Source organism: Penicillium lagena (assembly GCF_028827675.1).
Source record: "Penicillium lagena strain IBT 129212 chromosome Unknown utg000002l_segment0_segment0, whole genome shotgun sequence".
Classification (NCBI taxonomy): domain Eukaryota; kingdom Fungi; phylum Ascomycota; class Eurotiomycetes; order Eurotiales; family Aspergillaceae; genus Penicillium; species Penicillium lagena.
In genome coordinates, this window is record NW_026623223.1 from 1 (window position 1) to 14,343 (window position 14,343).

At 52.6% G+C, this 14,343-nt stretch overlaps 5 protein-coding genes across 5 annotated transcripts; all 5 read right to left on the bottom strand.

Moving 5' to 3' along the window:
* Nucleotides 1–2,294: 2,294 nt before the first annotated feature.
* Nucleotides 2,295–4,136, bottom strand: N7510_002724 (uncharacterized protein; the record flags this gene model as incomplete). Its single annotated transcript, XM_056974651.1, has 2 exons — nt 2,295–3,235; nt 3,302–4,136. 2 exons carry the CDS (start codon nt 4,134–4,136, stop codon nt 2,295–2,297), a joined length of 1,776 nt encoding a protein of 591 aa, XP_056834607.1.
* Nucleotides 4,137–4,269: 133 nt separating this feature from the next.
* On the bottom strand, nt 4,270–6,972 carry N7510_002725 (uncharacterized protein; the record flags this gene model as incomplete). The annotated part of the gene is made up of 1 exon (XM_056974652.1): nt 4,270–6,972. One exon carries the CDS (start codon nt 6,970–6,972, stop codon nt 4,270–4,272), a length of 2,703 nt encoding a protein of 900 aa, XP_056834608.1.
* Nucleotides 6,973–7,355: 383 nt separating this feature from the next.
* N7510_002726 (uncharacterized protein) lies at nt 7,356–7,895 on the bottom strand (the record flags this gene model as incomplete). Its single annotated transcript, XM_056974653.1, has 1 exon — nt 7,356–7,895. One exon carries the CDS (start codon nt 7,893–7,895, stop codon nt 7,356–7,358), a length of 540 nt encoding a protein of 179 aa, XP_056834609.1.
* Nucleotides 7,896–9,053: 1,158 nt separating this feature from the next.
* Nucleotides 9,054–11,729, bottom strand: N7510_002727 (uncharacterized protein; the record flags this gene model as incomplete). Its single annotated transcript, XM_056974654.1, has 1 exon — nt 9,054–11,729. The coding sequence occupies one exon, from the start codon at nt 11,727–11,729 to the stop codon at nt 9,054–9,056; it is 2,676 nt and encodes an 891-aa protein (XP_056834610.1).
* Nucleotides 11,730–12,564: 835 nt separating this feature from the next.
* Nucleotides 12,565–12,837, bottom strand: N7510_002728 (uncharacterized protein; the record flags this gene model as incomplete). Its single annotated transcript, XM_056974655.1, has 1 exon — nt 12,565–12,837. The coding sequence occupies one exon, from the start codon at nt 12,835–12,837 to the stop codon at nt 12,565–12,567; it is 273 nt and encodes a 90-aa protein (XP_056834611.1).
* Between the last annotated feature and the right edge of the window lie 1,506 nt (nt 12,838–14,343).

Genomic DNA, 14,343 nt, shown 5'->3' on the forward strand with positions numbered 1-14,343 from the left:
AACACCCTAACACCCTAACACCCTAACACCCTAACACCCTAACACCCTAACACCCCTAACCCTACCCTAAGCCCTGTACCGGTGTCCTAACCGGTACGGGCTACCCTAACTCTAACTCTCTAACGTGATTCGCTTCGCTCATCACCTCTAACTCTAACTCTAACGTGACTCGCTTCGCTCATCACCTCTAACTCTAACTCTAACGTGACTCGCTTCGCTCATCACCTCTAACTCTAACTCTAACGTGACTCGCTTCGCTCATCACCTCTAATACTCTAACTCTAATGTGACTCGCTTTGCTCATCACCTCTAATACTCTAATGTGATTCGTTTCGCTCATCACCTCTAACTCTAACTCTAACGTGACTCGCTTAGCTTATCACCTCTAACGCTAACTCGAATATGGCTTATATCGATCATCACCTATACTGAAACTCCTCCTATCCCTCTTACTCCTACTCCCCCATCATTTCAAACCCTAACCACCTTGAATCTCTCTCTTTCCGATCACCCTAACCACAATCAATCTCTGACTTTCGCCCTTACCTTCTTCGACTTAATATCTAAATAAATGAAACCCCTCCTAAAACATTCTATACAAATCCCTATCATTAATAACACTAATACTAAGTCGCTTTCGAAATAACGAATACCATTAATAATAAAATTCATCTCCCCTCTCTCCTCCATAAATCCAAATAAAAATCTTAATCTATGAATACCATCATGAATCTTCCTATCAGATTATTAAATCGAACTCATCATCTAATCAATAACATCAAATTTTCAGATACTAACTCCCTATCGAACCAAAATCCTTCTACTCTCCCCCTTCTACTCTCCCCCTTCTACTCTCCCCCTTCTACTCTCCCCCTTCTACTCTCCCTATATATCAAATTCTTATCCCTAGTCATCTATGACCCTAACCATTATATTCCCTATAATTCCCCCTTCAAACAAAATCATTATACTCTCTATAAACCTCCTCCTCAATCATAAAACACTAATCCAATTATATCCTTAATAAATCCCCTTCAAAATCATCCATCACCCTAACCATCATATTTCTACTAAATCTAACTTACGATCTAAATAATGATATCCATGAATTCCCTTCGAAATCATCTATCTCCCTAACTATTACATTTCTACTGAATCTTCCTATCAATCTAAATAGTTATACTCTATATAATCCTCTCCCTATCATCTATCTCCCTAACCATTATATTTGTACTGAATCTTACTGACTATCTAAACTATAATACTCTCTATAATCCCCTCTATTATCTATCTCCCTTATATGATATTTCTACTGAATCTTACATACTATGTGAACTATAATACTCTCTATAATCCCTATCATCTATCTCCCTAACCATTCTATTTTGAATTAATCTTTCTATCTATCTCAACTATGATACTCTCTATAATCCCCTCCTGATCATCTATCTCCCTAACTATTATATTGCTGCTTAATCTTACTTACTATTAAGATGATGATACTCTCTATAATCCCTTTCCTATTATCTATCTCCCTAACCATTGTATTTCTACTTGATCTTCCTATCTATTGAAATGTTATACTCTATATAATCCTCCCCTATCATCTATCTCCCTAACCATTCTATCTCTGCTTGATCTTCCTATCTATCGAAATGTTATATTCTATATAATCCTCTCCCATCATCTATCTCCCTAACCATTGTATCTCTGCTTGATCTTCCTATCTATCGAAATGTTATACTCTATATAATCCTCTCCCCATCATCTATCTCCCTAACCATTGTATTTCTACTTGATCTTCCTATCTATCGAAATGTCTAACTCTATATAATCCCCTCTATCATCTATCACCCTAACCATTCTATTTCTGATTAATCTTGCTTTCAATCTAAATGATGATACTCCATATAATCCCCTCTCTATCATCTATCTCCCTAACCATTATGATCCCTATCAATCACTGAGTAATCAAAATGGGAATATGGATCTATATATTTGGATTCATAATGATATATCTTACTCTCGACTTATGAATTATGGCTCTAATAATTATGATACTGACTCCTACTATGGCATACTACTAAACAATTGCCTAACCCTGAATGGAATTGATACAACTATAACACCCGAATCTGGTTGTCTTACTTGGTGTCCAACCGGGTGTGTAATATGGCCTGGTATTTAAACTGGCCTGCTGGACCTCCAAAATAAAAATCGGCTACCGAATCTGCCTCCAAACTGGCTTGGAAATTCGGATCGTGGATATATATCTCTCGACTAAACCCTCCCTCCTACATCCCAACCTCATGATATATCCGCCGCAACCATATGAATGCACGAACTAACTCCGTATGCTTCTCCCACCCCTGGGTACTGCGTTGCCCTAAAAACGCTGTCACCTGCGGCTCATCCTGTGCACTCACCCCCTGCTCAGCTAATCGCTGCTCCCATAATCGCTGGACCTGCTCCTGCTTGGGGCCTCCAAACAACATCATCCCAACCATCGCGTATAATAATCCGCGGTGCGCGCATTCCCCACTGGACCACCCGGAGCATAATGTCTGTGGCATCCCACATTGGAAACAACTGGTATATCGCGCGTACTGGACCCGCCGCCGGACTCGAATCATCCAATCCCGCGCCTGCTGGCTACTGGGCTGGGCACAATGGTATAATTCGTGCTCAGCATTCCGGCCTTCCTGCGCACAAATCCAACAACGATCCTGCCATTCCCGCGCCTGCTGCATTAAAAACTCTTCGTCTGTCAGTTCCTGCTGCCGCGCCTGCTGATGCTGCTCGGACATGCGTGCGCGATCAATTTCCTGCTGCTGGAACTGTTGCCGGACCCCAAATGGAATACCTCTGTGGTCATTGGATTCTGCGCTGGCTGCCATGGTCTGCCTGTGATGACTGGATCCTGTGCCGGCCGCCATGGTCTGTATGTGATGACTGGATCCTGTGCCGGCCGCCATGGTCTGTATGTGATGACTGGATCCTGTGCCGGCCGCCATGGTCTGTATGTGATCATGAATGGGGCTCTCCCATGGTGCCTGTGACTGTAAGCTCTCGGAATCAATACTGCTGGCCGTCTCGCTGGCTTCTGGGCTGGCTTCTGGGCTGGCTTCTGGGCTGGCTTCTGGGCTGGCTTCTGGGCTGGCTTCTGGGCTGGCTTCTGGGCTGGCTTCTGGGCTGGCTTCTGGGCTGGCTTCTGGGCTGGTTCTCGGACTGGCAGCTTCGCTGGATTCCTACTCTTCTATCACCTGCCAATCGGGGTCGCACCCATCACATCGTGCCTCACTGGTGACCGAACCATAATCGTGATCCCCACAATGGGATCGCTGGTATCCATCTACCACGCCATCCAAATACCCGTCCAAAACGACCCGCCGGCATGGACTGGCTGACATATATGCATCTACCCGCTGCTGCTCCGCGGACGGCGTGTCCTGCATCCACGGCGGGGGGGTATCAACCCCGTCGGGCTGGATGATGATCGCCTCGCTCGCCTGACCGTCCCGACCTGCGCGCCCGCTCTCCTGCGCGTAATCCAGCAACGTTCGTGGTCGCCCCAAATGGATGATGCTGCGGATGTCGGGGATGTCGACTCCCATCCCTAATGTACTCGTCGCCACGACCACCCCGTGGGGCTGGCTGCGAAACCGCTCTAAGACGCCGGCCTTATCAAGCTGGTCATGGTAATACGCCTCGCACCCAAGTATCTCCGCCATCGTCGTGACATGTTCGACGATATGCGCGTACACAATGGTGCGCCCGCCCCGCGATCGTCGGATGCGGTCCCGGATGAATGCTGCGATATGATCCATCTGGATCCAACGATGGGGCCCATTGTACTCCCGCTCAATGATCGGACGCCACAAACGATATGCCACGTTGGTCCGGCTGGTTCGACCACGGAACAAGCTGACCTGCTCCCGGGACCATCGCATGCGCTGCCATAATCGGTCCTCTAAGCTGGGCGGCAATGTCGCCGTCAACAAAACCACCTGCGTCCGTGCGATCATCAATCGTCCAAGCTGCTGCATCATGGGCCGGAAATCACGCTGCTGATTCAATACGATGTGGCATTCATCAATCACAATGCGGTCCAACCGTTTCATGACCTGGGCGAACATTAGTATGGATCTTATGCTCCGTCGATGCTAACCTCAAGCCCGATGCGCGGGCCTACCTTATAACCTGGGTTTTAAGCGGACCTCTGCTGACCTCTTAAAACCCAGCTTATAAGCTGCGGGCGCGGGGGGCATCTCAGTTGGTGACGGTGGGACATGGGGACATCAACCCTAATCCCTGGGCCCCCGTTTTAAAACCGGGGTTCGAACGCATCCTTATAACCCCGGTTCTAAACTGGGGGCGCCGGCTGGGGTCTCGGATCGCGGGGGGACATACCTGCTGTCGGTTCAAAAACGTGATGAAATCCTCACTCAACGCGGATTCGGGCGTGACGAGTACAATGGCCGCCTCGTCGGGCGGCCGCCGGCTCTCCCATTCGACGCACGAGATGCCGGCCACCGCGCATCGCTGCTGCAAGTCCTGGCGTAAAGCAATCAATGGGACGACGACCACCGTTAGCCCGCCGCTGACCCATGCCGGTAACATGAACAACATGCTCTTCCCCCCGCCCGTCGGCATCACGACGACCACGGGGCTCACCCCATGCTGGATCGCCTGCATGGCCGGCCCCTGGATACCGCGGAACTGGCTCTGGTCGTCGTTGGTCATCCGCTGCAACGCCTCCGTCATGTTCGCCTGGTGGAGCTGCCACTGGCGCTGCCGTCGCCGCTCGTCGGCCTCGCTCTCCCACGGCCCGGCCTTGCGCTTCCCCAGCACCCGTCCTAGTGCGTCCTCCGCGCTCTCGAACCCTAAAAACCGGTGCCAATCCGTGCTCGACAATCGGAACATCTCCCGTCGGTGCGCCGTCGTCCCGGCCTGCTCGGTGATCTCGCGGCCGTAAATCATCCCCGCCAAGTGCGATGAATGCGCCGCCTGTAAGTCCGCGATGTGGCCCATGAACTGGTCGTAGTCCATCCCCGGTTCATGATCTTCGTCCATGGGCGTCTCGGCACTTCGCTCACTCTGGACGTTGTCGGGGAATGCACTGGACCACCGTAAATACCGCCGGCTGATGCCAATCGCGATGTTCCGGTACGCGAGCAAATTCAACGCGCGTCCCTTCAAGCCGGCGGTCGTCTCCCGTTTCAATGCTTCCCGGAATCGCTCCGACGTCCACTCGCGGCCACGGTGGGGGTCGGGGCCCCAGATGTACGATGCACGCATTTGCATGGTCTGGATGGTCTCCTCGCTGGTGCCCTGGACCTGCTGCTGCAACGCCTGCAATCGTTCGACGAATGGCAACACCAACCACAGATACCACACGACCAGCTCGCCGACGGCGCGCGGCAAATACCGATGGATGATCTTCGCGTCGTTGCTCGCATAAAACCCCTTGTGGTACTTCGTGGCGAACACGACGAGCCCGTCCTCGATGAATACATTGCGGTGGGCCCCTTCGGTGTTGCGATGACGGATACTCAACAGCTCGGGGGCCCGTCCGGGCTGGCCGGCGGTAACATGGATGCCGACGCTGAGCTTCTCGCGGAACTCCACCACGTTCTGCATGTATCGCTCGATGGCCCGCATGCGGAACCGACGCTCGGGGCCGTCGATGAACCGCTGCTGTAGTCGGGGCTCGCTCTGGATCCGCCCTATCAGCCACTGTGCCCCGGGGACGGGCCACGGCGTGCGACTGTCATTCAAAAAACTCCACCCGGGCTTGGGCTGCGTCGGGTCGTCCATCATCTGGTCCCATGGGATCGTGGGGGCGCTGGCGGCGTCGCACATCAATAGCTCCTCGTGTAGCAGCTGGCGCATGGAGCTGACCAACCCGTGGACAAAGCCCCGGAAATCGCCCATCGTGAAATGGACCTCCTTGTAAAGCAACTCGTCCTGGCCGGACCAGCTCACGTGGCCGGTGGCCGTACTGCTGTAATGGATGCGTAAACCGTACGTGCGCAGATCGAGCATCCACTGCATCGGACTATGCGTGCCGCGGACCATGAACGTGTCCGTCAACAATCGCAGCCATTCGCGAAACGGTCGTGGTTTCCGTCGCTGCTGCTGGCTGAATTGCATCGGCTCCCGACGATGGACGGGCTCAAACGCTGGGCTACTCCCGGGACTACTCCTGGGACTACTCGCTGCGCTGCTCGGTGCGCTGCCTGGTGCGCTCTCGCTCCCGTAGCCCTCGTCCTGCCCAGCGTATGTATAGTCGACATCGTCCATCGGGCTCTCCACGGACCACACGCTGAGCTCCCGACGGTCGCGCATGTACTGGATGATCGCCTCGGCCCGTGGATCTAATCGTAATGATTTGTGTAATACCATGAATCGGCTGATCTTGATCATCTTGGACAAAATCGGGGGATAGCTCTCCGCGTCCCGCCATCGATCACGGCCCTGACCAAGCACGGCTAATGCGCAGACCAATGCACACTCGTACTCTTCGGCGCCGATGCGCTGGTTCAATAGCTCAATGCAAAAGTCCATGCATGCGGTCTGGATCGAAGTCATCTGATACTCCTCGTCGGTGTGGTCGCCCTGGCTCTGGCCCCGATCCTGGCCCTGGCTGTCCATGGGGTCGGGGCTCCCACGCGTGTCTTGGGCACACCGCCATAGTGCCTGCCATGCCCGTCGCTGGCGGGGGGTGAATCGGTATGGCGGGCTCTGCCAATCGTGCTCGACCTGGGTGCGGGCGAAAAACATCACGATCTGCTGCCATGGCTCGACATGCCGCTGGATCTGCTCCTCATCCATGTACGCCTGTAACGGCTGGTATGGGCTCTGGTCTTTCTCCGTGCGCGCGGCCTCAATACGGATCAGATGGCCCGTCTGCTTCGTGATGCGCTGGCTGATCCGCGCGACCCCATCCATAGCGTCCCAGATGGCGCGCATAGCCCCTTCTGGGCCCTGGGCGTCCTCCGGGGGGGTCTTGATGGACTTCAGTATATCGCGGGGGGAAATGCCTACGAGCCGTTGGTCAGTCAAATCGTGGATCAATCGATCAACCGCCAAAGCTGGGCTGCGCGCCCTACCTTAGAACCTGGGTTTTAAGCTCATTCCTTAAAACCCGGGTTCTAAGATGGGGTGCTTAAACTCTTTCTCTCTACCGTCAAGCCAACGATCGACGAATCAATACGCACCTTGTAAATATGTGGCCCACTGCGTCCGTCGTAGCCACGGGTTCGCCTCATCGAGCGGGCCGACCTGGATCGTATGGTCGTTGTTGGCCTGCGATTCAACGTACGTCTGTTCGAGCTGCTGGATGAGTTGGTCGACTACATCCGCGCGGGGGGCGGTCCAACGGGTTCATGATCTGGGCCGGGCTTGCGAACGTGGATGTAATGCGAGCCATGGCCATGCTTAAAGAATCGCTGGCAGATGACTGGAAGCATCGAGTCCTGTATCGCCTGCTGACTAGCTTCGATTTCGGATCGTTGGGGCTTGCCTGCGTGGTCGTGTATAGACCAACTATGCTCCTGGCGCCAATGGATCTTCATCGTCTTAAGATTCCGACATACGTAGCCACACTGACCTCGTTTGCATAAAAGACCATCGTTATAAGTACGTAAGCCCTTAATGGGCTGATCGACCCATATGGGGTACTGAAGTTCATCGGGATTTTCTTCGATACAATCCCAATTACTAATCGTTTGGGCGACCTGACGGGCGACCGAGACGGGGATTCGATGCGGACTGTGGGTTAAATGGTAAAGTACCTGCTTTGGCCGTACAGCATACTCGCACTGCCGGCATATAATGATGGGAAATGGCGTCGCTCGTGCAAATAGCTGGTCGGCGGTGGGGATAGTCGACATCGTATATGGAGATATATGTAATTGATCGTGGTATATCTTTGACTCGTGGTTGTAATCGACGTAGATCCAAAACCACTCAGATTATGATCAAATGGAAATGGGATACGACGACGAGGCCCTGAATAAACCCCTGAAAATCTCTTCCGCTTTAGACTAATTTTGAAAATGATAAGTCGACGCTATTGTATGGTGATGCTGGTCGGGGGTGGCCCCGATCTTACCCAACCAAAATAACCCGACCATTTTATATCCCTGCAACCACCCCTTCGAATCGGAATTTTAGACTCCGATTCAAAATGCGTATGATTTAATTATCGCTCTTTCACATACTAAACTCTGATACTTATTGGACAAGTAATCCTTATGGTAGTGGGCTTTTATTGCTAACGGAAATAGGCTTATGGCCCCACTTTTCTTATCTATAGTATAGACTTACACCCTTATGCCAGGCGAGTCCGCTGCTCCCACCCCCGTTGGCTAGGGCTGGGAAGGCATTCGGGCGACTCGGCGAAAGCATTAGGTATCGGCCCCTTAGCGCCAAAATCGATCCCATAGTTAAGGCCTTAGCCCAATATGGGATGGTGCCCGTACCTTATACCCCCGTTGGCTAGGGTGTCCGAATATAAGTCCTATATCCAAATCTAGGCTCTGTAGCTGCTATAGTGGTCGAGTTATGAAGGAAAACGTCAAAAGCGTGATGTACTTATGGAGTCGTTTTGATATTGCGCTAACGCAACCTTATACGCGTAAGTGCGGGAACTAAGCCGAATTAGGTTAGTATATGTAGTCCGTAAGGACGGCGTACCACCCTACTAATTTCTTGATCCAACCACTTTAAGATACTACCTTATTCTAAATCTAGCCATTCGCATAATAAGACAATTGAATCATTTTATAATCGCCCAAACTATAATATATAAACTAGATCTTAGTACGTGGCGAGTGAGTGTGTGTTCGATATGTGTTGTTATGCTAGATATATATGCTGGCTCGTTATATATTACATATATTTGTAGACTCAAGACGATTCGATCGTGCTATTATTGCCATACTACACTACACTATGCTATACAAAGTAGATCTCAGTTCTAGACTTTATCACAAGCGTATGTTGAATATCTATAGACGTTTGAAATTGGTATTACATCAGATCCTGGCCTACCGTTCATCACCACTTAGCTCGAACGTGATCCACTCCCGTCTACGTTTTCGCTGTAGGGCCTCTCCCCCTACGTCGAGTTCGCTATAACTGCGTTTGCGACTAAGTGGCCTTGCAAAGCCAAGAAACGTATGCCACTCACGGCTAATCCCACGGAACCGGACCCGTCGGCCCTCGATCACTCCAGGCGCTTCCTGCAACCCCCGCGCGTATACTGTAGCCGCCATCCACGACCCGTGCCCAGCCTGCTGGTCGACTACTTGATCCTCCACTCCGTAATCGCGCTTAAATCCACCGCACTTAAGATGCATACGAGAGATCCCAATCGCGACGTGCCGCCAAGACAGTACGTTAATCCGGGTCTGGAGCTGCGCTGCTGCTTCTTGCTTGAGGATGATCCCAAGGCGGGCGGGATCCCAGTGCCCCTTGTCGTACGGCCATAGGAAAGGGGACTGGTTCATTCGATCTTTCCCCTGTGAAAGCATAGTCACCGCCTCTGTGAATGGGAGGATCAGCCACAGATAGTACACGAGAAGTTCACTAACGGCCTGGGGGAGATAGCGATGGATGAGCTTCGTCGTGTTTGTGACGCGCTGTGATTTAGAATAGGCCGTGACCGTACTCACTAGGCCATGCTCAATAAAGATGTTTCGGTGTCGCCCTTCTGGTGTGTTCCGGTGCCGAAGAGCTAGCAACTCCGTCCCTCGTGGTGGCTGTCCTCCGGTCATAAATATGAGTAAGAGGAGCCGCTGTAGGAATCGATCGACAAGCTTGAGATATTCCTTCACGGCATGTGGGCGCCAGATCACGCTCGAGTCCGACCGCCGTACCTCGGTGAACTCCTTGCGGAGCGACTCGCTCATAAGAACGCGTTGTAGGAGCCACTGCTGGCCTGTGGTTGGCAGGATGGCCTGATTGCGTGGGTCCTGGAGGAAATTCCACCCCCGCTTATTATTCACCGGATCGTCGGCGAGCCGATGTAGCGGGAGCTCCGGTACTACCCCCTCTCGCTCGTCGTCCTCGCTAAGGAGGAAGAGTCGTTCGAGGTCGTACTGTGCGAGCTCGACCTCTACGCGGACGAATCGTCGAAGGCCATCCATAGTTAGGTGGAGCTCCCGATAGCTTAAGGCGTCGTGGTCGTCGTTCCAGTTGATATACCCTATACTAGTCGTCGTGTTCTGGATCTTCTTGCCGTAGGCCCGGAGCCGGGTAATCCACCCAAAGGGGGCGTGAACCCCGAACATAAGGAAGCGCTCCCGCATGCGGTCGAGTGCGTCGCCCGGATGCTCAACCTCGCCGTCGTCCGCGAGCTGTACAGCCCGCTGGGCTACAAGCATCTGCGATATCTTAACTAAGCCAGACAGGTGCCCGGTGTAGCTCAATGGGTCGCGGTACGTCTGGTTCGGTACATCGACCCCGATCGTTGCCATAAACCCGATTAGGGGGCTTTCGAAGAGATCGCCCCGGAGCTCGTGGTCGAGGAGCGCGATCGAGAGATCGAGGCATGCACGGTCGAGCTGGGCCATGGCTCGCTGGGCGGGGGAGCTCTTACGGGTGCCCTTGGGCCCACTTGACGGGCCGAGTTCCTGGGCTGGGGACTCTACTGCGTCTAGGGACTCTAGGCCGTTCTCGATCTCTAGGCCTAAGAGCTGCTGGGCAAACTGGTCGATCCGGTCGACAGCTTCGAGCTGCCGCGTAGTAGGCTGGTGCTTTAGATCGATAGCCTGGTTAGGCCGGCTAGTCCGAATGACGAAGCTAATTAGCCGTACCCAGATCTGCTGATACCGGCGGTACGTCTTAGGACGGAGGCGGATGTGGATGGGGCGGTCCCAGACGCCCTGTCGCTGGAGGAAGCTATTGATCTTTACCTGGTCGAATTCGTTGATGCGGTAGCTAGTAATAGAGTCGAACGCCGCCTGGACTAGCCGTTGGACGCTCTGCTCAACGGCCTGGAGGATCGGCTCCGCCGTAGGATCGGGTAGGGCGGCGAGCATAGCCAGATCGCGGAAGGCGTGCCCACGAACGTACTCCGGCCACCGCGTGAGCTCGAGCCACGGCGAGTACTCGGTCGGGTCGCTATGCGTAGGCGCGACCTCCTCGTCGGCCCGCGTGAGCCTATCGGAGCGCTGGAGCGCGTCCGCCACCTGCGTCTGTACGAACTCCGCCTCGCTCATCTCGAGGACGTGCCGAGCCCGCTGGACCTGCACAGTAGGCGTCACAATGAAATAGCTACTCCCCCGGCCCGTTGGGAAGAATCGTTGGCAGCTGACGGGACGTAGGGCTGGCTGCTGCGACGGTTTCGAGGGGTCAGGGCGCCCTAGACGACAGCGGATGCCATGGTCTCGATATCGATGTTGTCGCATCGATTGTGGGGTCCGTACCGCGTACGAATCGCATCCGTCCTCTAGGCAGCCCCAGCCCATGTAGACAGGGAGCTCTGGGAGAGGGAGGGAGTCCGGCGGCGGGGGGCGGAATGGTTCGACGTGAGGGTCCCACGGGTCGACGGACCAGGCCTCTTGGGCGGCCGCGGCTCGTTGCTTGCCCGTTCTCGCAGTTATGTGGTCGCGATGGTTCTTCGAGCCGAGGTGGCCTGAGATCCCTCGCGGCGGAACGCCATGCTCGCAGGTCTTACAAACCCAGATGCGGTAGGTCTGATTCCAGGCGAATAGGTCCATAGTTGTGAACCAGTGGCGTAGGGAGGGAGCGGCCAAAAGGGGGGGGGGGGGGTCAGAATGGAGGGGGAAAGAAAAAAAAAGGACGATGAGTAGATGGTAGAGGAACCAGAGGAGAGAAGAAGAGAGGAGAACGGAACTAGCAACTGCTCCAACTACGACACGCGTCTGTATATGCGGTAGCGGCGACAGATTGACGACGTTGTGTGTTGTGGTGGTGCGTGAGACGCGGCATCGTGGTCATCTCCTACGCTACGACGCGTCGAGAGCGCGTCAAGGTCACGATCGATCTAGGCACCGAGTGAGGGGAGGAAGAGGGAGTAAAAAGCAAGTAAAAGCCAAAGAAGCCAAAGGGAAAAGGGAAACATCGATAGTGGCATATAGTCCAGTGTAAGGGGTGGGTCGTTGGTTGGTCGGGTTCGGGGCACGGGACGCTAGGGGCCGGGGGCACGCACCGGGGAGGGTTTGGACCAATGGGGACGGGGGGAATGTCACTGGGCCCCCCCCGACGACCGCAGTGACATTACCTCTAGGGTATAGGGTTTTCAGCATTGACAGATCGATCATGATCATTCATGATCTCAAATTTCAAATGATTTGACAAGATGTTCTCGTATATTGCCTGACTTCCTTTGTTCTTCCTCACTAAGCTAGCATCGCGAGCCTCGGCGGCGACATGGACCTCAGGAAGGACCTGAAGTTCCAAGTAGAGATCGGAATATACCGCTACGGCACAGGCGCGAGCCGCGTGATAAATCATGTTGGGATAACGTTTCACCAATTTTTGAAGGGTCTTTTGTGACGGGACTTCGGGATACCAGATGCAATATGGTATCTCTCAGAGGTCGCTGATATCTGGAATCACTTCACTCATAATTTCACGTGCGTTGAGTGCTCGAGTAAACTCCGGCGCGACACCACGTAACTCATGGGCAAACCCTTCGTGATTTCGAATGCCACGGATAACACAGAAGCGATGGACCTTCAACCCTAGAGCGCCTGGGATTTTTTGCCCATGGATTGCGGCATTGCAGTCGTCTTTGTTGTACAGTCTGACTCCGAGCCTTGTTTGCCACGGTATGTCTTCCAAGGGAGTTTTGTGTTTGCCCATGATGAGAGAGATTGGGGAGCTCAAGGTATTTTCTTGGTTCGAGAAGGTGGAGTTTTTGTCATGGGTGACAGTGGCAGAACAGTCAAGTACTTAAATAGATTTCACAAAATGTGATTGTGGCAAAGTCGATCGCGTTTTCTTCGTCCATAATGGCCCCGAGAATGTGAAACAGCACATGTAACCCCGCGGGTGGCTTAATGATCACTGAACGATCCCTTAGCATCTATGATTGGTTACTGAGCGATCACATGACTACACTGACCAGATCACTGACCATGAGCCTGTGCTGACATCTACTCACAGAGCCTGAGCCTGAGAGCCTCATAAAAGCGGCGGTAGCCCAGACAGGAAAGCCCCGCCTACGGCGGACAAAATGCTGTGTATATTAGCTACATATATCTGGCCCCGGCTTTCCAATTCAGCCTCACGCTGTGATTTCGGCTGCTTAAGAGGACCACGTCGACGTGCAGCACCACGCATCCTTGGAAATCGATAGGCCGAGAGATCTTAAATATCGCGTAAAGCACGCCCATGCGGCTATGCGAACGCGGACAAAAAATGCACGGTACGTATTTGAAGTTTAAATTGTTTTGATAACCAAGTCGCTAAATGTCACCGACAATTTCTCTCCTTTGTCTGTTGGTCGTGCTGCGTATAAGCCAACCCAGCAGTCTTTTGCATCTGGCTCCTCTAATATCCATGTAACCTCACGTAACGCTATTCTCTGTCGTTCCTCTATGACATAAATCCATAGAGTATTGTCTGACTCTCTAGCCATCTCCAGAGTTGCATCATTAAATCCCGGACGTAGTGGCAGGAGGCTCCAATCTGCTCCTCGATCCATTGAGACAACACTAAGATGTCTTTTCCCATTGACAAGCTCGATCCCTGCCTTCACCCATTTACGAGATCCATCGGAGGTGTTAACGAGGAGGATCAGGCCTCCCTGATCGTATTGACTCTGTAAATTCGGCGTAATTGTAACTTTCGCACGCTGGAAAGACTTGAGAGGCAGGCTGCGATAGAGAATTGGCGCATTGAATCTTTCTGTCGAGGGCGGCTTGGTCCACACATCCGTAGAGGTCTCTGCGATGATAGAAAATGTTTGAGGAAGGACTCCGTCTCCAGGAACACTGGCAGAAGACATGAAGAAGGAAAATCCGGACATATTAAAAGAGACTTCAAAAGATATACAGAAGAACTGATATAGATGACTTTTATTTCTTTGGTCTTGATCAAAGGGAGCATGGAGAGAGACACTTGCAAGGGAAAGAAGTTTCAAAAAAAAAATTCAAAGCAATCTGCGTGCCTTAAGTATAAGATAATCGCTTACCGTTGGCCTCGGACACAGCGGCCATTTCACAAACGAGGAAAGTAAGGCAGCAATTTTCGTCAAGTAGCATCTAACTCTGTTGTTCGACTTAATAGTGGAACGTCGGAGACTTGCTATATTGGGAAGCCAAGGCAGCCCGATAGGTCATGGTCACAAATTATGAAACACACGTC